The sequence below is a fragment of the Callithrix jacchus genome, chromosome 8 (assembly GCF_049354715.1).
Source record: "Callithrix jacchus isolate 240 chromosome 8, calJac240_pri, whole genome shotgun sequence".
Classification (NCBI taxonomy): domain Eukaryota; kingdom Metazoa; phylum Chordata; class Mammalia; order Primates; family Cebidae; genus Callithrix; species Callithrix jacchus.
In genome coordinates, this window is record NC_133509.1 from 70,393,262 (window position 1) to 70,414,790 (window position 21,529).

Here is a 21,529-nt window from a genome sequence, read left to right on the forward strand (position 1 = left end):
CCATCTAGTTGTCAATGTAGGTCTAAAGCCCCTTAAGTTTGAATGATGAGAATATTTATCCTGATTTGATACTAGCTATTAGTAGCAGCCTCTGGTCTCCTATCTTTGTTTTTCCAGCTCCCAGCATTTGAACTGGGTCAACCAGTAGTGTCAAAGTTTATGGATTGTGTAGCTGATGTCTCTGCCCCACCATGTGGTGGAGCTTGGAATTAAGTTTGCTTTACTTCAGAAGCCGGATCTACAGATTCAAAACAAGCACAAGGAATGTAATGAGGGTAAATGGGAGTAAAACCTGGAATTCTAACTGCTTCCTTTTATCTACTTTATTCCAAACAAAGATGAAATTAAAAATTTTATAAATACAAATTTTAATATTTCCTTCCTGTCCCCCAGGATATAGTCCTTGAATACACTCCTCCCACTTTAGAGACACTGACCTAGAGAAATTCTAACACATATGCCTGAAGAAAAGGTGCATACAACAGTGTTCATGACCGGGTGCGGTGGCTCACACCTGTAATCCCAGCACTTTGGGAGGCCGAGGTGGGCAGATCATCTGAGGTCAGGAGTTAAAGACCAGCCTGACCAACATGGTGAAACTCTATCTCTACTAAAAATACAAAATTAGCTGGGTGTGGTGGGGGGCACCTGTAATCCCAGCTACTCAGGAGGCGGAGGCAGGAGAACTGCTTGAACCCAGGAGGTGAAGGTTGCAGTGAGCCAGGATGGCGCCATTGCACTTCAGCCTGGGTGACCAGAGGGAAACTCTTGTCTCAAAAAAAAGAGCAATGTTCACTGAGGGAACTACTTTTTTTTTTTTTTGAGACAGGGACTTACCCTCTCTGTCACCCAAGCTGGAGTAAAGTTGCACAATCACAGCTCACTGCAGCCTAGACCTTTTAGGCTCAAGCCATCCTCCTATCTCAACTTCCTAAGTAGCTGGGACTGCAGGCACTCACCACCACGCCCAGGGTCTTGCCATGTTGCCAAGGCTGGTCTTGAACTCCTAATCTCAAGCAATCTGTCTGCTTCAGCCTACCAAAGTGCGGGCATTACAGGCGTGATCCACTGTGCCTGGTCTGAGACAACTATTTCTAATAGTGAAAAAACTGGGAGCAGCCTCCCTGTCTATTAATAGGAAAATGGGTAATCTGTAATATTCATTCAATGGAATATATTTACTAAATGGAACATGTTATGGCAGGTAGAAATAACTGGATGAGAGCTACTTGAATCACAATGGGTAGATCTCAAAAACATCACTGAGGAGAAAGTCAACTTGTAGCATATGTAATGCATGAGACCATTAAAAAATATAAGCACTTTAAATGGATACATATACAAAAGTAGTATGTATAGATGCATGGGTAACCAAAAGCACATGGTAACCAAAAACAGGATAATGGTTACTCTGGAAAGGGAAGGAGAGAATTGGGATTGAGAAACATCGGGAGCAAATGTACAATGCAAAGATTTGACAGAGCTGAGAGGTAGGTACTGTGTTACATATGCAATATTCTAGATAACTTTCTATGTGTTTTAATATTTATGACTTAAAATATTACACAAGGCTGGCCGCAGTACCTCATGCCTGTAATCCCAGCACTTTGGGAGGCCGAGGTGGGTGGATCATGAGGTCAAGAGATCCAGACCATCCTGACCAACATGGTGAAACCCCATCTCTACTAAAAAATATAAAAGTTAGCTGGGCATGGTGGCGCGCACCTGTAGTCCCAGCTACTCAGGAGGCTGAGGCAGGAGAATTGCTTGAACCCAGGAGGCAGAGATTGCAGTGAGCCGAGATTGTGCCACTGCTCTCCAGCCCGGTGCCTGGTGACAGAGTAAGACTCTGTCTCAAAAAAAAAAAAAAAAAAATTACACAAAACAGACTAGAAAAAACCCCAAAGAAGAAACAGGAGGAAAACTAGAAGGAAAATGCCAAAATTACTATATGTCTATTTTGTACCGGAGCAAACCAAGTAGAAAATGGAGTGCTGTGGGATATCTACCAAGAATTATGATAGGCATATTATTGGAGACAATGACACTGAGCCAGGAGCTAAATTCTTCAAAACATGAGAGGGAGTGTCCCTGGGATATACAGATGACACCCCCAGCAGAGCTACCGTGTGTTATATCTTGACAAACTGGCAGTTTTTAGGGAAGAGGAAGGCAGGAGCCTCTGGATGGAACAAGGAGGATGAGGAGCATACCTACTCCATGACAAGGCTCAGGAGGAGGAGGAGGGCTACAAAGGAAGCAGGATCCTAAGGGAGAGCCTTATTTCCTTTAGAACAAGAATGTTGAGGGAACAGTTCAGAGAAGAGAATGAAGATACAAAAGATTTTGCTGATGACTGGCCATGAGTTTCAGAGAGCTCTACAAATATGTAAATGAGAATGGATTCATAAAAAGTGAGACTTAGAATATATCTAATGTTTGTTGTATAAGCCCTATGTAAAATTTAAAGTGCTACATAAAGGTAAGACATCCTGGACCTCCCAACTGCATAATAGTAATAATATAATAATAATAATAATTATCCTTTTTACCCTTTTAACTGTCTTGATTAAGGAAACTTCATTCTGCTTCCATGACTTTATTTTATTTTATATTTTCTAAATCAAGAAAATTGTTTTCTAGCCCTATTAACTTTTCCCCTTTATGGTTCTTCTCACATTCCCCATGTATCTTTTCTTTTTTTTTTTTGAGATGGAGTTTGACTCTGTTGCTCAGGTTGGAGTGCAGTGGTGTGATCTTGGCTCACTGCAAACTCTGCCTCCTCGGTTCAAGCAATTCTCCTGCCTCAGCTTCCTGAGTAGCTGGGATTACAGGTGTGCACCACCACATCCGGCTAAGTTTTGTATGTTTAATAGAGACGGGGTTTCACAATGTTGGTCAGGCTGGTCTTGAACTACTGACCTCATGATCTGCCTGCCTCAGCCTCTCAAAGTGCTGGGATTACAGGCGTGAGCCACTGCACTCTTCCTCCCCATGCATCTTTTCTAAAATCTCTTTGAAAGGAGGTGAGAAAAACTCTTGCCTTAAGCAAAATACCATCATGCAACTCTAATTGCATAATCTCTTATTCTGTCTGCCTTAAACATAAACTTAATGATGACAGGAATTTTAGAGCTGGAAGAGAACTTAAAGTTAACACACTGTAAACTTCTCATTTTACAACAGACCAGAGATTATGTGTGTAAGGACTTTTCGGCTGACTCAGGGTGCCATGGATGCCATGTTAACCTCTGTGACCTGCAGGGACATTCCAGATGACTTCCTGGAAAATCTAAGTAACTGGAAGACCATGAAAAGAAGAAGAAATGATCAACCCCTGCCATGCCTACTTTGAGACATTCTCTATTGTTCCTTATTCCTGCCCTAATTGATAAGGCCATTGGATTTTATAACTGACCTTGGTCAACCTCGTGATTCCACACTCTAGGACCCTCTCCCAGCTTGCAAACCTATGATCCCCTCCCAGATTACAAAAAACCTCCCTAAACTGTAACTTTCCACTGCCCACTCAAACCTATAAAACCAACTCCTCCTATAATCCCGGCTACTTAGGAGGCTGAGGCAGAAGAATCACATGAACCTGGGAGACAGAGGTTGCAGTGAGTCGAGATCACACCACTGCACTTCACCCTGGGTAGCAGAGCGAGACTCTGTCTCAAAAACAAAAAAAAACTAACTCCTATCCCACTGCCCTTCACTGATGCCGTTTTCAGCCTCAGCCTACCTGCACCCAGGTGAATAAACAGCCATGTTGCTCACACAAAGCCTGTTTGAGAGTCTCTTCATTTAGAGCATGTGTTTTAACAATGTGGTTTGCCAAATTTTATCAGCCAGTTACTAGGAGAACCAGGGCTACAATCCATGCCTCCTCCTTTCCACCTTCCCTCTGTTTTTCCTGGAATAGCAGAAACAGAAAACAGCCACTAGAGGGGTATTGTATGCCTGTGGTTGCACACAGATTCTGATGTCAGACTACCCAGTTTCAAATCTCAGATCTGTTATATGGTAGCTGTGTGATTTTGGCCAAGTACTCTAACTGCTCTGTATTTCAGTTTTTTCATCTACATAATGGAGGGCATAATAGTATCGACTTCAGTGAATTAATATACTTAAAGCAGTATATTACACTTGGCACACTGAGTGACCAGAAATCTGTTACTATTTAGCACACACTCTGCTAGCTGCTGATACAACAAATATTTAGAGGCCAGGGATTTTGCCCACAGCTGTTTTTGTTTGATCTGAAGTTAAAAGAACACAAACAAAACAAAATAAAAAATGTCACTTGAGATAACGTTTACAATTCTGGATATTTCACACAGAGATCCAAATTTCCGGTTTCTCTTTGAAATCAGAAGGTCTGATATCAGTAAGCCAAAATTCTAGGCCAGTACCAATTGGCTGGGGCCAATTTAATCCATACCAGTCATGTAAAGCTTCCATCTTAACTTGACCTGTCTGACTACTGCATGCCTTTGTATTTGCATTTCAGATTAAGAAAACCTCTGCTCTCAAGGAACTCACAATCCAATAGGTGAGATGCATTTGCTAAACAATGTACAATCTATTGTGATAGGAACGAGTATAAAGTTGCAAATTTCAAAATACAGCAGTAGCCTGAAGAAACAGGAGTGCCTTGAATGGTAGAGGTGCTGATGGTGATGTGTGTTGTCTAAAAAGTGGCTTTGAAAAAGAAAAGGAGAGGAATGGGGTTGTAAAGGAAACAGAATGTGCAAAGACATCGAAATGGGAAATGGCTTGTGTGTTTAGAAACTATAAGAAGTTCGATTTTGGAGAATACTGTACAATGAGAAAGAGAGAAGTAGGCTGACACTAAATATAATACACATCCCTTATTTTGTATTTTACTCTGTAAGAGATGGGTAGCACTTAAAATGTCTGTCATTAAATTACAAATCTAGGTCGGCACAGTGGCTCACACCTGGGAATCTAGTGCTTTGGGAGGCTAAGGTGGACAGATTGCTTGAGGCTAGAGTTCAAGATCAGCCTAGGCTAGACCCTGTCACTGCAAAAGATAAAAATATTAGCTGGGCATGGTGGCATACGGCTGTAGTCTCAGAAATTCGGGAAGCTGAGGCAGTATGACTGCTTGTGCCCAGAAGTTTGAGGTTGCTACTGCACTCCAGCTTGGGGATAGAGCAAGATCCTGTCTCTAAATAAATACTTAAGTAAAATTACAAATTTAACTGCATACTTTGGATCTTGTCTTTGAGAAAGCAATGCTATACAATCCACAATATTCTATGAACTTTTTTTTTCTCTTTGAGACAAGAGACAGGGTCTCACTCTGCCACCCAGGCTGGAGTGCAGTGGTGCGATCTTGGCTCACTGCAACCTTGACTTCCTGGCTACAAGTGATTCTCTCACCTCAGCCTCTGGAGATGGGGTTTCACCATGTTGGCCAGCTGGTCTGGAACTCCTGATCTCAAGTGAGCTTCTCACCCTGGCCTCCTAAAGTATGGGGACTACAGGCGTGAGCCACTGTGCCAGCCTGTATTATCTTTCAATAGTAAGTTGCCACTTCAAGAAGAAGCCCTGTCTTTATAATGGGTAAAATGTAGTTTTAAGATTTGTCTGCAAATGAAGTTTCCTTATGTTTAAAATGGGCATAACAATGGCACCTATCTCAGGGCTATTAAATTGAGAGTTAAATTCACTGTAACTCATGTAAAGAGCTTGCCAAGATACCTGACACAGAGGATAAGTGTTCAGTTAATGAGTTATGATATCTATTGAGTCTTCCTTGTCTATGTACCCTATTTTTGAGAAAGTACATTATCTCATTAAGTCAAGTATGTATTTTTCATTGAAAACTGAAGTTAAGACTGATGGCCTGGGCAGGCGTGGTGGCTCATGCCTGTGATCCCAGCACTTTGGGAGGCCGAGGCAGGTGATCACAAGGTCAGGAGTTCAAGACCAGATTGGCCAACATGGTGAAACAGTCTCTATTTAAAAAAAAAAAAAGACTGAAGACATTTTCCGACTTCATTTGGTAAAAAAAAAAAAGCAAAAAATACTAGATTGAAAATGCCAAGATAACACTTCCTTACCTTCTGCATTATTAATTGTAAAAGTTTCAAGAATAATTTAAAGTTTTTTGCGCAACATAGTGCAAGTTATCGTCTATAGTTAATAATTCAATAAGTAGGTAATAAAGGTACTTAGGTGAAAGTCAGTTCTCCAGTTCCCCAGGCTCAATGAGCAGGCAAAGATCCTTTTAGGCAAAAGTCAATTTCACACCTGACAGTAACATCTTGGATAGCCAGGCAGGTCAATCACTTGGCGGGAAATTGATAAATAACTAAATTCGCACAATCTGTTTCTGTTTAGTTTATAAACTGCGATCCAGAGTGTCAGCTTTCGTGCCTTGTGGGACTTGAAGTCCAGAAGAAAGTAGTGATCAGGGCTGCCGAGGAATGGAAGCGTGCAGCCCTGGCAGGTCTGAACCTTAAGGACTACAACTCCCGGCAAGCATCGGAAGGTCGCGTCGTAATTACGAGCAACCAATCATGCCAGAGCAGGTTAAGCCCCGCCCCCAGACTCGGTGGACAGCCTCCGCCAATGGCAGAGCTCCCAACGCAGAGCCTGCGGTTTAGGTTGTGAGGCCCGGGCCGGGGGCGGGGAGGAGCCAAGGGGGCGAGCAAGCTCGGCCGCTGGGTGGGTCGGGGCGTTCCACGCGCCCTTCATTGAAGCGGCGGTGGCCGGGCTGGGCGCCGGGAGTGGGAAGCGACGGCGTGGCTGGAAAATGCCGGTCCATTCCCGAGGAGATAAGAAGGAGACCAACCATCACGATGAGATGGAGGTGGACTACGCCGAAAATGAGGGGAGCAGTTCCGAGGACGAGGACACGGAGAGCTCATCGGTCTCTGAGGATGGAGATAGCTCAGGTGCGCGACCCAGCAGGGATGGGACCCTGAGTCCCCGCGCCTGGCGCGCGACAGGCCGCTCTCCGCACGCCAGGCGGCTGCGTCCTGCTGGGAGAGCGGGGCGGGGATAGAGGGAAGGGGCGGAGACTGGCTTCGGGCCCTGGGCTGCACCCGGACCGGTCGCGGGGCGCTGCCTGGCTCCTGACGGGTCCCGGCGGCGGGGCGGGGCGGGCCGGAGCGGGCCTGGGTTTGCCCGGCTCCGGGACGCGGTGCCGTCCTGCTCCCGGTGGTGCTCTGGGGTGCCCGGCTCCGGCGGAGAACTTCCCGCATCAGACACAGTGGAAATGCCTCCTCTCCCCAGCCCACCGACCTCTTTCCCTATTTTCACCTTTGCAACCCTCGTTTCTCAGCGCGAGTGGGTTGCAGGGGCCGAGGGCGGATTTGGATTGCCCTTGGTCGGCTTAGTAATTAACCTCAGTTTCCAAGTCAGCTTGCGGGTCAGCACTTTTACATCAGTGCTTTTTCGGGGGCTAACTTGAGAGCTGTCCCTCCCGTTCAGTAGCTCCCTGAAGTTTGCAAGATTGAGAGGAAGGGACCAATATTCGGGCTGATTTTGGATCTTCATGTGCTTATAAATTGGCTGAGTTTTGGCAGCGTTGAAAATTCCCCAAGCCTTTTCTTCCCTCCCATTTTTTCTTTTTTCATTGCCCCCTTTCCATTTTTTCTAACTTTGAGCTGTTTTAAATTATTTTGGGCGTAGAGGGCAGATTAACACCACGAATAAACTTTGCAAACTTTTAGGAATGGTTATTCCATTGTGAAATGGGGTTTGTGATTACCGGGATTATTTTCCTCCTATTCAAATGATGGGGATGAGATTGACTTCTTTGTCTTGGCCTGATTTTGGTCATGTAAAGGAAGCACTGATGATAGGTTGATGATAGCCTAGTATCGCCCAGATGCCTTCTTTTCATGTTTCCCTTTCAAAGCAAAATTTCCACGGAAGGATATAATTTCATTCAATAAATCAGCCATCCAAAAATATTTATGAGTGACTTCTTTGTGCAGCACTGGACGGTACTCAATATCAGGGAAAAATAATTATAATCTGGGCTCACTTAAAGAGCTGTTATACGTCACCACTTGATTAAATTGCCAAATGAATGCTTAATTAAATATTGCTGTAGGAATTGAGAGACAGAGGAAATCTTTTTAAAATTGGGTGGTCACAAAGGCTAGCTGAAGAAGGTGGGATTCCCTTAATTATGTTGAAGAATGAGTAGAATTTGGGTTGCAATGGTGGGTGCACCTATAGGGAGAGGAATTGTAAGAAAAAGTAAAAGGGCCAGGGCTTAGGGCTTATTCAAAAGAGTGAGAAAACCAGTTTGGTTGGGAGAAGGACTTGAGCTCAGAAAGGAATAGGAAATATAGATGTGAAGGATTTCAAAGAAAGCACAAAACAGGATTAATGAATGCAAGTTTAGGATTGAAGGTGAGAGAAAAAAACCAAGATACACGGAGAGTGGTGGTAGCATCGATGGAAATAGAGAAGTGAAAGATCTGAGCTGAAGGTGAAAGGTAAGAGTATTTCAGACATGTTGCTTTTGAGGTGATGGCAGTATGTTTAAGAATGCCCAACTCACAGATGGAAATGTGACATTGGAACCTGCCTGATATGGGAAGGGGACAATATTTTGTAAGTCATCTGCCTTGCCATGAAAGTAGGTGAGATTTCAGAAGTAGGTAATATAAAGAAAGGAGAAGATCTAGACTGTGTGGGAATATATTTCTTTTTTTTTTCCCCTCAGCCCAGGCTGGAGTGCAGTGGTACGATCTTGGCTCACTGTAACCTCAGCCTCTTAAGTAGCTGGGATTATAGGCACCCACTACCATTCCTGGCTAATATATATATATATATTTTTAAATACGGGATTTCACCATGTTGGTCAGGCTGGTCTTCAACTCCTGACCTCAGGTGATCCACCTGCCTTGGCCTCCAAAGTGCTTGGATTACAGGTGTGAGCCACTACACCTGGCCTAATTTTTATATTTTTAGTGGAGATGGGGTTTTGCCATGTTGGCCAGGCTGGTTTTGAACTCCTGACCTCAAGTGATCCACCACCTTGGCCTCCCAAAGTGTTGGGATTACAGGCATGAGCCACTGCGCCTGGCCTGTTTGTGAATATATTTCTTAGATCTATAAAGCATTTTATCTTCAAATGTTTCTGCATTTATGATAGGAGCTAGGATCTCATAAAGTTCTTTTTGTTAAAATTCTCCTGTAATTTTTATGTTGACTGTTGTGATTTTTAACTTTTTAAAATTCCATCCCAGAAAATAATGGACAACTTAATTTTTGAAGAATGTGATAAATATTTGAACTGCAAGTAAAATTTTTCAGTGCAAAGAAATTGTTTAAATACATTTTACAGTTTGCTTCTGTTAAAGCATCTCTGTTCTACCATATGTCTTTCATATTAAACTTTCACAGTTTTTTCTTCTGAAATGTTGGTACTGAGCAAATTGTAAGGCTATAGAAAAACCTCTGCTATCCATAGAACTTGGATAGTGAGTCACTTGAGAGGGACCAAGTTTTAAGTAGCCAAGAAGTAAGCAATCGAGTGCCAGAAATATTTTTAATGTTTTAGAAAATTAGAAAAAAATGAGTCATAGCCTTCCTTGTTATATAAAAATAATTGAACGTGATTTAACTCTTTCTCATAGTTTGACTTTTATTTGATGAAGATCAAGATGCAGATGATTTTGTGCTTCAATTATTTTGATGAATGAATATATGTGATGTGAACATAGAAAATGTGGACTATAGGACAGATCTGGTAATTAACAGTTGCTTTCCTTAAAAAGTTTGTGTTTTTCTCCTCATTTGCCTCTTGCTCACTAACTGATAGTAACATGGGGAGACTGAACAATGGGAACATAGGAATGGCAGACCAGGAGAGCCTGTGGTAAACATATTAAGATTAGTCTTCTCTTTTCTTTTCTTTTTTGAGACAGGGTATCTGTTGCCCAGGCTGGCACAGTCTTGGCTCACTGCAACCTCTGCCTCTCAAGCTCAAGCGATCCTCCTACCTCAGTCTCCCTAGTAGCTGGGACTGCAGGCATCGACCACTATGCCTGGCTAATTTTTGTATTTTTAGTAGAGATGGGGTTTCACCATGTTGCCCAGGCTGGTCTTGAACTCCTGAGCTCAAGTGATCCTTGGAACCTCAGCCTCCCGAAGTGATGGGATTACAGGCATGAGCCACTGTGCCTGGACACTTTCCTTTTTTTATGTGACTGGCAAAACAGGCATATGAGCACTTCTGAAAGAAGAATCCCAAAAGTGTTTTTGAGCAATGTTATCCTTTAAAGGACACAATCATTTTGGTGCTACATTCTGGTGAGTTGGTGGAAAACAAACCAAAAGGGGGTTGATTACTTTATAGTCATAGCTTATAGTCCGTCCTTTAAGCAATTTAAAAATGAATAAAAATAAAAGGATCTAGACACCAGTATAGTTTTATATACTCATCTGTATTTTAGATTAAATCTATAGTGGAATTTTTTTTTTTTTAGACTAGGTCACTGTGTCACCGAGGGCAGAGTGCAGTGTTGCAATCATGGCTCACTGCAGCCTCCATCTCCTAGGCTCAGGCAATCCTCCTGCCTCAGCCTCCTAGTAAGTGAGACCACAGGCTTATGTATGGTACCATGCCCAACTAATATTTTATTTTTTGTAGAGATGGGGTCTTTCTATGTTGCCCAGGCTGATCTTGAACTCCTGGGTTCTCCTTCCTTGGCCTTCCAAAGTGCTGAAGTTACAGGCATGAGCTACCACGCCCAGCAGAAATTATTATATTTGATAAATGTTGTTTATTTTCTTAAGGCTTAATATAGGCCTTGCCTCCATATTATAGTTTTTCTTCCTATTTAAATTAACATTCAGATATGTTTGAGACATTCAGATAAATTTGAAAATTAAGTTTATCTTTTTTTTCTTTTTAAAGTTTATCTTTTATATTTGCCTTTTTATTAACAGAAATGGATGATGAAGACTGTGAAAGAAGAAGAATGGAATGTTTGGATGAAATGTCCAATCTTGAGAAACAGTTTACCGATCTCAAAGATCAGTAAGTAGTGACTTAAGAAGGCCATTGTCGCTGCATTTCAACCATGTCACTTTTATACTAGCATAAGAGCAACTAGATTCAGTCTCAGCTGTTTTCCCTTTTGCATTTTATGGGACTGACTAATTTGAAAGAGGCTTCAGTTATTGTTTGTCTACTGAAGTCCTCATTAACTAAACTAAAGGTTTGGAGGCAGGGGTTTTTTGTGGGCTTGAACCCAGGAGTTGGAGACAAGCCTGGGCAGCATAGGAAGACCTGGTCTCCGCAAAAAAAAAAAATAAAAAATTAGCTGGACGTGGTAGTACATACCTTGGGAGGCTAAGGTACCAGCTACTTGGGAGGCTAAGGCAGGTGGATCGATTGAGCCCGGAAGGTCAAGGCTGCAGTAAGCTGTGCTCATGCCACTGCACTGCAGCCTGGGCGACAGAGTAAGACCCCATCTAAAAAAAAAAAATTAGTTCTGTCCTGCAGAATTACTGCCAAAAATTAACACTGAGTTGTGTCATACTCTAAAGGTAATGGTGAGACAGCTGACAAATTAGAGTATTTGTAAGTGGGCTTATAAATAGAAGTAACAGGGACTTCTAAGGAGGAAGTAGCCTAGAAGCTTCCTTTTCTAGGTAAAGTGGGGAATCAGTGTGAATTCTTTATAGTGTGTTCTGATAGCCATAGCCATGTGTCACTATGCACTTCTTTGTGTCTTTACATCTCCTCCTGTTGCATTCTAAAGTGTTTTTATAGTATGCAGTTTTGCCTAGTAAAGCATTTTCATAGCAAAAAAAATTTTTCTTTTTGATTTTTGATTTCCTTGCTCATTGAGCAGCTAATTTTGTTATGGCTTCTTCAATTGTAGTTGAGACAAACTTAGAATGTCAGGTCACAAAGCCATTGGTTTTACCTTCATCAGTCTACTTCCTCTTTGTTCTTTAAAAAAATTAAGTAGGCTGAGTACAGTAATACTGACTCGTTTTCAGGAAAGGTAGAGAGAAACCACGTAATTATTTATTTTGACAACTGGTAATGTCTATTCAAAGTGATTTCTTTGTTTTTTTAAAAGTCAATGTTTAAATGACCATTTCTCTTACAATTGGTTTTATTGTTCTGTAGTTAAAATAAAAACAAAAATTGACAGTGCCAAAAAGTAGTTATTTCAGTTTTATTGTTTTATATTGGGAATTAACGATTAAAGAGTAATACTGATAAAAATGATAGATACCTATTTTGTGATTATGTGCATAAAGTCAAATAATGTAATTGAGTTCTTTGCTTGAGATAAAGGCAAAAATACATTTAATAGATTATTGGAATATGAAGGATATTGGGAACAAATAATGCATAGAAATGGCAAATTGTTAGCCTTTATTGAGATTTTTAAATTAACGTTCTTAATTTTTGCTTTGTTAAGACTTTATAAAGAACGATTAAGTCAGGTGGATGCAAAACTACAAGAAGTCATAGCTGGAAAAGCACCAGAATACTTGGAACCGCTGGCAACTTTACAGGAAAATATGCAAATTCGTACAAAGGTAGCAGGTAGGAAAGTGAAGAATCTTTTCCACGTATAGAACGTAAACTCTTCAATAGCTTTAAAGATGTTTGTCAATTAAGTGTTTTATGTTGATGGGATTACAAATATAATTACATAGACTGGAATATTTTGCTATCAGTCAGCCCACAGCTACTATATTTATTAAATACCTTTTGCTTTGCTCTGCTGCTGTGGGGGATAAAAATAAAAGCCCTCAAGTTGCTTACAGTGTTGTTGAGAAGATAGTTCAACATATGATGAAACAACTGGAAACCATGATACTGTCATTAAAAGAGACTGTTATTATCACAGTTTAATTCTCTATTAGAGAAATTACAGTTTAAATGCTCTTGGCATTTTTTTTATATGTAAGAGTGATAGGGTTTTTTTTTAATGTATAAAAAAATTTTTTTTTTTGAGGTGGAGTTTCGCTCTTGTTACCCAGGCTGGTGTGCAGTGGTGCGATCTCGGCTCATGGCAACCTCCGCCTCCTGGGTTCAGGCAATTCTCCTGCCTCAGCCCCCTGAGTAGCTGGGATTACAGGCACGCACCACCATGCCTAGCTAATTTTTTGTATTTTTAGTAGAGACGGGGTTTCACCATGTTGACCAGGATGGTCTTGATCTCTTGACCTCATGATCCACTCGACTTGGCCTCCCAAAGTGCTGGGATTACAGGCGTGAGCCACCGCGCCCGGTCTTAAAAAAATTTTAAAAACATTTGATCAGGATACTATAGAACAGGAAACTTACCTTCAACTGGATAATTTAATTCTTCTTTTTTACTTCGATAAGTTTAGTTACTCATTTGTGGCTATGAATAAACAAAGATATGCTATATTTGTACGGTTACATTTCATTCTGATGTTTGTAAGTGGGATCCAGCTTCAGTATCATGTCCCACAACTCATAATCAAGGGATATATTTGATTTTTCATAGTTAAATTAAAAACTAAACTTATTAGTAGAGATGCTGGTTGTTTTTCTTTTATGTGGCACTAATTGATCCTTATGTGCCTGTTAGATAATACCTAATGCATTGTTGATAATAAGTTCATTTTACTAAACCCTCCTTTAACCAAAGTTTATTTTTGAGTGCTTAATATTATGTAGATGATATGATACTTGACTGCTGTCTTTACATATTGACTTAATATACCCTTAGAAGTAAAAATATCCCTAATTTTCTTTGTTCTTTTAGGTTCCATGGATGATCAGGAAATACTACTTGAGTCAATTATTTACTTTTCTACTCTGGCTTCTGTATATTTTGATTTTGCAGAGTAGTGCACCTGAATGTGTTGCTGATGGCATAGTTCCAGATATCTGTCTCTTGCTTTACCATACAAAGAGAGATAATTACATTTCTAGGGCCAACTATGGCATAAAGCTTAGAATACACATCCAGAGCTCTTTGTCTGCCGTTTTTGTAGTAACATATTTGCATGGCCATGTTACCTATTTTATACTATTATCTTCTTAGGTCTAAGTTAAACTATCTTGGGTATCCATCCTCTAGATAAAGCCCAGTCAGGAGCACTCCAGACATAATTGATGTTGTCATATCAGTTTATATACATTTACTCCTCACGGATGCTTTGGACTGAAAGTAATAGTTTTAAAAAAAAAAGTGGTTTTGGTGGGGTATAGTGTCTAGCTGTTACTCTGAGTATACGTGATGGATGACACCAGAGTTTATTGTCTCTGTTTCTATTTTGAGAAACTTGAGAAATTGTTTTTCATAGGAAAAGAGTTTTATTTTCATTTTATAATTCTCTATCAAACATTTGGAAGTAATCTTTAGAAGAATAGGGTAAGAACAAAAACTAGCTGTACAGTTTCTTTCTAGCTCTTAAACTCTTAATTTCTAATCTTTTTGGATATATATTTTAAGTGAACCTTTTTATTTTTAGTCTTTAAAGATAAAAAGTTAGACTCACTTTTCATTTTTTTCTGGATTCATCTTATACAGTGAGGACAGAATTCCTATAGGGTAGTGATAATGGAACTCCTTATTGTTAACATAATCAGAGTAATTGTGTTTGGTTGCAGGAATCTATAGAGAGCTCTGCTTAGAATCTGTAAAGAACAAATATGAATGTGAAATTCAAGCTTCTCGCCAGCATTGTGAGGTACTGTCATTTTGCGTAACTTTTAAGCCAATGTCATCTCTTCAGGCCTTTTCTGAGTGTAGTAGTTAAGAAAGTAAAATAAATAAAACAAAATTTAAAGTTAGTACTTTAGGTCATCACCGTGTGATGAAAAAAAAAAGAATAGAGTTGCACTGGAAGCTGTATTGGAGATAGGACACAAAGAAAGGACCATAGGAAAAAACTGAGATAATTTTAGAAGTTTTGCAGCTAATACTTTAAAAAGATTTTGCAATTATTATGTCACCTGGCATTATTGAAAATATTAGTATATTTAGTATGATGTGGAAGTTTAGACTTAACAGAATGTACACCCAATGGTGCAATTAGGATGTTAGGCTAGAGAATTAGTTTCTGTCTGTCTAGATCTATTTCCACATCTTTAGGCAGAATTCTCTATGGGAAAAAAATAGGTGTATTTTTCTATATGTTCTGTTTATTTGCATTTAACCCCTTTATGCTGAAGGTTGCAATTTATTTTTTTTTGGTGAAAAATCCGATCTTGGCGATGACCTTGAGCAGTAGGGTATAAATAACTCCCACAAGCTTAGCGTTCCAATAATGAAACATTAAGCATAAATGGGTTAAAGATATTTATAGCATTTAAAAAACAGTGCCTACCAGTCACGGTGGCTCACACCTTAATTCTAATACTTTAGGAGGCTGAGGCAAGAGGATTGTTTGAGCTGAGGAGTTTGAGACCAGCCTGGGCAACATCGTGAGACTCCTGGCTCTACAAAAAAATACAAAAATTAGCTGGACATAGTGGCAGGTGGCTCTAGTCCTAGCTATTCAGGAGGCTTAGGTAGGGGAATTGCTTGACCTTGGGAGATTGAGGTTTCACTGAGCTGTGATTATGCCACTGCTCTGCAGCCTGGGTGACAGAGTGAGAGCCTCTCTCAAATATAACAACTACAACAACAAACAAAAACCCCATAGTGCCCATTTTGCAGATAACTTTTTATCAGGTCTAGACAAGATTATAGATGTACAGGTGGAAATAAGAGGACACGTCTATAATGATTCTTCTGTCACTTTAATATGCCGTAAACTAAGAGTAGGTAGGTATAAAAATGATAGAGTTTATTGTTTCATTTTCTTAATTACAACTGAGATTGAATATCTTTTTGGTGTTTACTAGCTACTTGGATTTTTTTCCCTAGGAAGTGCATGTTTGTTTTTGGCATTTAGTCTTTTCCTCATTGACCATGTAAGTTCTTTATATATTCTGGCTATAAATGATTTGCTGGTTATGTGCTCTGCAAATATTTTTGCCCAGGTAGTATGATGTATTCACTCTTTTTAATGACTTGATGCAAAGAAGTTTTACATTTAAATGTAGTTGAATTTATTATCTTTTTCTTTATGGAATGTGTTTTGTTATGTTTTGAAACAGGGTCTTACTTTGTCACCCAGGCTGGAGTGCAGTGGCATGATCATGGCTCACTGCAGCCTCTATTTCCCTGGGTTAAAGCCATCCTCCTGCCTCAGCCTCCTGAGTAGCTGGGACTACAGATGCATGCCATCACACCCAGCTAATTTTTAAAATTATTTGTGGAGATGGGGTTTCACTATGTTGCCCAGACTGGTCTTGAACTCCTGGGCTCAAGCAGCCCTCCCGCCTTGACCTCCCAAAGTGTTGAGATTACAGGTGTGAGCCAGGGATGTGCTTCTTGTGTCTGCCTATTTTGAGGTAAAAAGATATATTTTCCTTTAACAGTTGAAATTTTGCTTTCAACATTTAGATTACAAAACTACCTTTAATTAGTTTTTGTGTATGGTATAAAGTATAGTCCTAATTTTATTTTTTATTTTTTGGTATATGGATAGGTAATGTCAACAGTATTTATTACATACCCCCTTGCTTTCCCACAAATCAGCAGTTCTTTCTCTTTTGTATATCAAATTAGATTCTATTTGTCAATATTGGCTTCTAACTCTGTGAAGAAAGTCAATGGTAGCTTGATGGGGATAACACTGAATCTATAAATTACTTTAGACACTATGGCCATTTTCATGATACTGATTTTTTCCTATCCACGAGCATGGAATATTTTTCCATTTGTTTGTGTCCTCTATTACTTCCTTTAGCGGTGGTTTGTAGTTCTCCTTGAAGAAGTCCTTCACATCCCTTGTAAGTTTTATTCCTAGGTATTTTATTCTCTTTGTAGCAATCGTGAATGGGAGTTCACTCATTATTTTGCTCTCTGTTTGTCTATTATTGGTGTATAGGAATGCTTGTGATTTTTGCGCATTGATTTTGTATCCTGAGGCTTTGCTGAAGTTGCTTATTAGCTTAAAGAGATTTTAGGCTGAGGTGATGGGGTGTGCTTAATATACAATCATGTCATCTGCAAACAGAAACAATTTGACTTTCTCTCTTCCTATTTGAATACACTTTATTTATTTCTCTTGCCTGATTGCCCTGGCCATAACTTCCAATACTATGTTGAATAGGAGTGTTGAGAGAGGGCTTCCTTGTCTTGTGCTGATTTTCATAGGGATTGCTTCTAGCTTTTGCCCATTCAGTATGATATTGGCTGTGGATTTGTCATAAATAGTTCTTATTATTTTGAGATAGGTTCCATCAATACCTAGTTTATTGAGAATTTTTAGCTTGAAGGGTTGTTGAATTTTATCGAAGGCCTTTTCTGCATCTATTGAGTTAATCATGTGGCTTTTTTTCATTGGTTTTGTTTATGTGATGGATTACTTTTTGCGTATGTTGAACCAGCCTTGCATCCCAGGGATAAAGCCAAGATGACTGTGGTGGATAAGCTTTTTGATGTGCTCCTGGATTCAGTTCGCCAGTATTTTATTGAGGATTTTTGCATTGATGTTCGTCAGGGATATTGGCCTGAAATTTTCTTTTTTTGTTGTGTCTCTGCCAGGTTTTGGTATCAGGATGATGCTGGCCTCATAAAATGAGTTAGAGAGGAGTTCCTCTTTTTCTGTTGTTTGGAATAGTTTCAGAAGGAGTGGTACCAGCTCCTCTTTGTACCTCTGGTATAATTCGGCTGTGAATCTGTCTGGTTCTGGGCTTTTTTTGGTTGGTAGGCTATTAATTACTGCTTCAATTTCAGAATTTGTTATTGGTCTATTCAAGGATTTGACTTCTTCCTGGTTTAGTCTTGGGAGGGTGTCTGTCCAGGAATTTATCCATTTCTTCTGGATTTTCTAGTTTATTTGCATAGAGGTGTTCATAGTATTCTCTGATGGTAGTTTGTATTTATGTGGGATCAGTGGTGATATCCCCTTTATCATTTTTAATTGTGTCTATTTGATTTTTCTCTCTTCTTTATTATTAGTCTGGCTAGCAATCTATCTATTAATCTTTTAAAAAAACCAGCTCCTGGATTTATTGATTTTTTAAAGGGATTTTTGTGTCTCTATCTCCTTCAGTTCTGCTCTGATCGTAGTTATTTTTTGTTTTCTGATAGCTTTTGAATTTGTTCGCTCTTGCTTCTCTAGTTCTTTTAATTGTAATGTTAGTGTGTCAATTTTAGATCTTTCCTGCTTTCTCCTGTGGGCATTTAGTGCTATAAATGTCCCTCTAAACACTGCTTTAAACATGTCCCAAAGATTCTGGTACGTTGTATCTTCATTCTCATTGGTTTCCAAGAACTTATTTATTTCTGCCTTAATTTCGTTACTTACTCATTAGTTATTCAGGAGCAGGTTGTTCAGTTTCTGTTTAGTTGTGTGGTTTTGAGTGAGTTTCTTAATCCTGAGTTCAAACTTGATTGCACTCTGGTCTGAGAGACTGTTATAATTTCTGTTCTTTTGCATTTGCTGAGGAGTGTTTTACTTCCAATTATGTGGTCAATTTTAGAATAAGTGTGATGTAGTGCTGAGAAGAATGTATTTTCTGTTGATTTGGCATCGAGAGTTCTGTAGATGTCTATTAGGTCCACTTGGTCTAGAGCTGAGTTCAAGTCCTGAATATCCTTGTTAATTTTCCTTCTCATTGATCTGTCTAATGTTGACAGTGGGGTGTTAAGGTCTCCCACTATTAGTGTATGGAAGTCTAAGTCTCTTTGTAGGTCTCTGAGAGCTTGCTTTATGAATCTTGGTGTTCTTGTATTGGATGCATATGTATTTCGGATAGTTACCTCTTCTTGTTGCAGTGATCCCTTTACCATTATGTAATGCCTTTCTTTGTCTTTTTTGATGTTTATTGGTTTAAAGTCTGTTTCAGAGACTAGGATTGCAACCCCTCCTTTTTTTTTTGCTTTCCATTTGCTTGGTAAATCTTCCTCCATCCCTTTATTTTGAGCCTATGTGCACCTTTGCATGTGAGGTGGATCTCCTGAATACAGCACACTGATGGGTCTTGACTCTATCCAATTTGTCAGTCTGTGACTTTTAATTGGGGCATTTAGCCCGTTTACATTTAAGGTTAATACTGTTTTTTTTCTTCCCATCCCCCAAGGTTAATATTGTTATATGTTAATTTGATACTGTGATTATGGTTATTTTGCCTGTTAGTTGATACAGTTTCTTCATAGTGTCGATTGTCTTTAAAATTTGGTATGTTTTTGCAGTGGCTGGTACTGGTTTTTCCTTTCCATATTTCATGCTTCCTTCAGGAGCTCTTTTAAGGCAGGCCTGGTGGTAACAATACCTTTCAGCATTTGCTTGTCTGTAAAGGATTTTATTTCTCCTTCGTTTATGAAGCTTAGTTTGACTGGATATGAATTTCTGGGTTGAAAAGTCTTTTCTTTAAGAATGTTGAATATTGGCCTCCACTCTCTTCTGGCTTGTAGAATTTTTGCAGAGAGATTTGCTGTGAGTCTGATAGGCTTTTCTTTGTGGGTAGCCCGACCTTTGTCTCTGGCTGCCCTTGACATTTTTTACTTCATTTCAACCTTGGTGAATCTGACAGTTATGTATCTTGGGGCTGCTCTTCTCAAGGAGTATCTTTGTGGTGTTCTTTGTATTTCCTGAATTCGAATGTTGGCCTGTCTTGCTAGGTTGGAGAAGTTCTTCTGGGTTATATCCTGAAGGGTGTTTTCTTTCTTTCTTTTTTTTTTTGAGACGGAGTTTCGCTCTTGTTGCCCAGGCTGGAGTGCGATGGTGTGATCTCTGCTCACCGCAACCTCCTGCTCTCCCAAGTTCAAGTGATTCTCCTGCCTTAGCCACCTGAGTAGCTGGGATTACAGGCATGCGCCACAATGCTCAGCTAATTTTGTGTTTTTAGTAGAGACGGGGTTTCTCCATGTTGGTCAGGTTGGTCTCCATCTCCCGACCTCAGGTGATCTACCTGGCTCGGCCTCCAAAGGTGTTGGGATTACAGGCATGAGCCACGGCACCCAGCCTGAAGAGTATTTTCCAGCTTGGTTCCATTCTCCCTGTCACTTTCAGGTACACCAATCAAATGTAGCTTTGGTCTTTTCACATAGTCCCATATTTCTTGGAGGGTTCATTCATTCCTTTTCATCCTTTTTTGTCTAATCTTGTCTTCATGCTTTATTTCATTAAATTGATCTTCAATCTCTGATATCCTTTCTTTTGCTTGTTCAGTTTGGCTATTGATATTTGTGTATGCTTTATGAAGTTCTCATGCTGTGTTTTTCAGCTCCATCACGTCATTTATGTTCTTCTCAAAACTGGTTATTCTAGTTAGCAGTTCCTGTAACCTTTTATCAAAGTTCTTAGCTTCCTTGCATCTGGTTAGATCATGCTCCTTTAGCTTGGAGGAGTTTGTTATTACCTACCTTTTGAAGCCTGTCTCTGTCAATTTGTCAAAGTCATTCTCCATCCAGTTTTATTCCCTTGCTGGCAAGAGTTGTGATTCTTTGGAGGAGAACAGACGTTCTAGTTTTTGGAATTTTCAGCGTTTTTGCACTGGATTTTGCTTATCTTCTTGGATTTATCTACCTTTGGTCTTCGATGTTGGTGACTGTCAGATGGGGTTTCTGTGTGGACATTCTTTTTGTTGATGTTGCTACTGTTCCTTTCTGTTTGTTAGTTTTCCTTCTAGCATTGAGGCTCCTCTGCTGCAGGTCTGCTGGAGTTTGCTGGAGGTCTACTCCAGACCCTGTTTGGCTGGATTTCACCAGCAGTGGCTGCAAAACAGCAAAGATTGCTGCCTGTTCTTTCCTCTGGAAGCCTCGTCCCATAGGGGCACCTGCTAATGCCTGCCGTAGTTCTCCTGTATGAGGTGTCTGTTGACCCCTGCTGGGAGCTGTCTCCCAGCCAGAAGGCATGGGGGTCAGGGACCAACTTGAGGAGGCAGTCTGTCCCTTAGCAGAGCTCGGGCGCTGTGGTGGGAGATTCACTGCTCTCTTCAAATCCAATAGGCAGGAACGTTTAAGTCTGCTGAAACTGTGCCCATAGCCACCTCTTCCCCCAGGTGTCCAAGGGAGATGGGAGTTTTTATAAAGCCACTGACTGAGGCTTCTGCCTTTGTTTCAGAGATGCCCTGGCCAGAGAGGGGAAATCTAGAGAGACAGTCTGGCTATAGCGGCTTTGCCGAGCTGTGGTGGGCTTCACCCAGTTTGAACTTCAGGCAGCTTTATTTACACTGTGAGGGGAAAACTGCCTACTCAAGTAATAGTAATGGCCAACACACCTCCCCTCACCAAGCTGGAGTGTCCCAGGTTGATTTCAGACTGTTGTGCTGAGAGCAAGAATTTCAAGCCAGTGGATCTTAGCTTGCTGGGCTCTGTAGTGGTGGGATCTGCTGAGCTAGACCACTTGGCTCCCTGGCTTCAGCCACTCTCCAGGGGGTGAATGGTATCTCCCTGGTCCAGTGGGGTATGAAAAAAACTCTTGCCGCTAGCTTGGTGTCTGCTCAAACGGCCACCTAGTTTTG

The 21,529-nt window shown here is 40.4% G+C and overlaps 1 protein-coding gene across 3 annotated transcripts in view; it reads left to right on the forward strand.

Moving 5' to 3' along the window:
- Nucleotides 1–6,579: 6,579 nt before the first annotated feature.
- Nucleotides 6,580–21,529, forward strand: part of BRMS1L (BRMS1 like transcriptional repressor) — a 48,928-nt gene continuing 33,978 nt past the window's right edge. Inside the window, exons 1-5 of one of the 3 annotated variants that reach the window (XM_035260355.3) lie at nt 6,580–6,929; nt 9,633–9,745; nt 10,948–11,038; nt 12,441–12,568; nt 14,615–14,694. In XM_035260355.3, the coding sequence (XP_035116246.1) occupies nt 10,950–11,038; nt 12,441–12,568; nt 14,615–14,694 (297 nt within the window). In that variant the 5' untranslated portion in view covers nt 6,580–6,929; nt 9,633–9,745; nt 10,948–10,949. The remainder of the gene's footprint in view (nt 6,930–9,632; nt 9,746–10,947; nt 11,039–12,440; nt 12,569–14,614; nt 14,695–21,529) is intronic. The other 2 variants (XM_009005939.5, XM_035260356.3) reach the window with 2 other exon arrangements.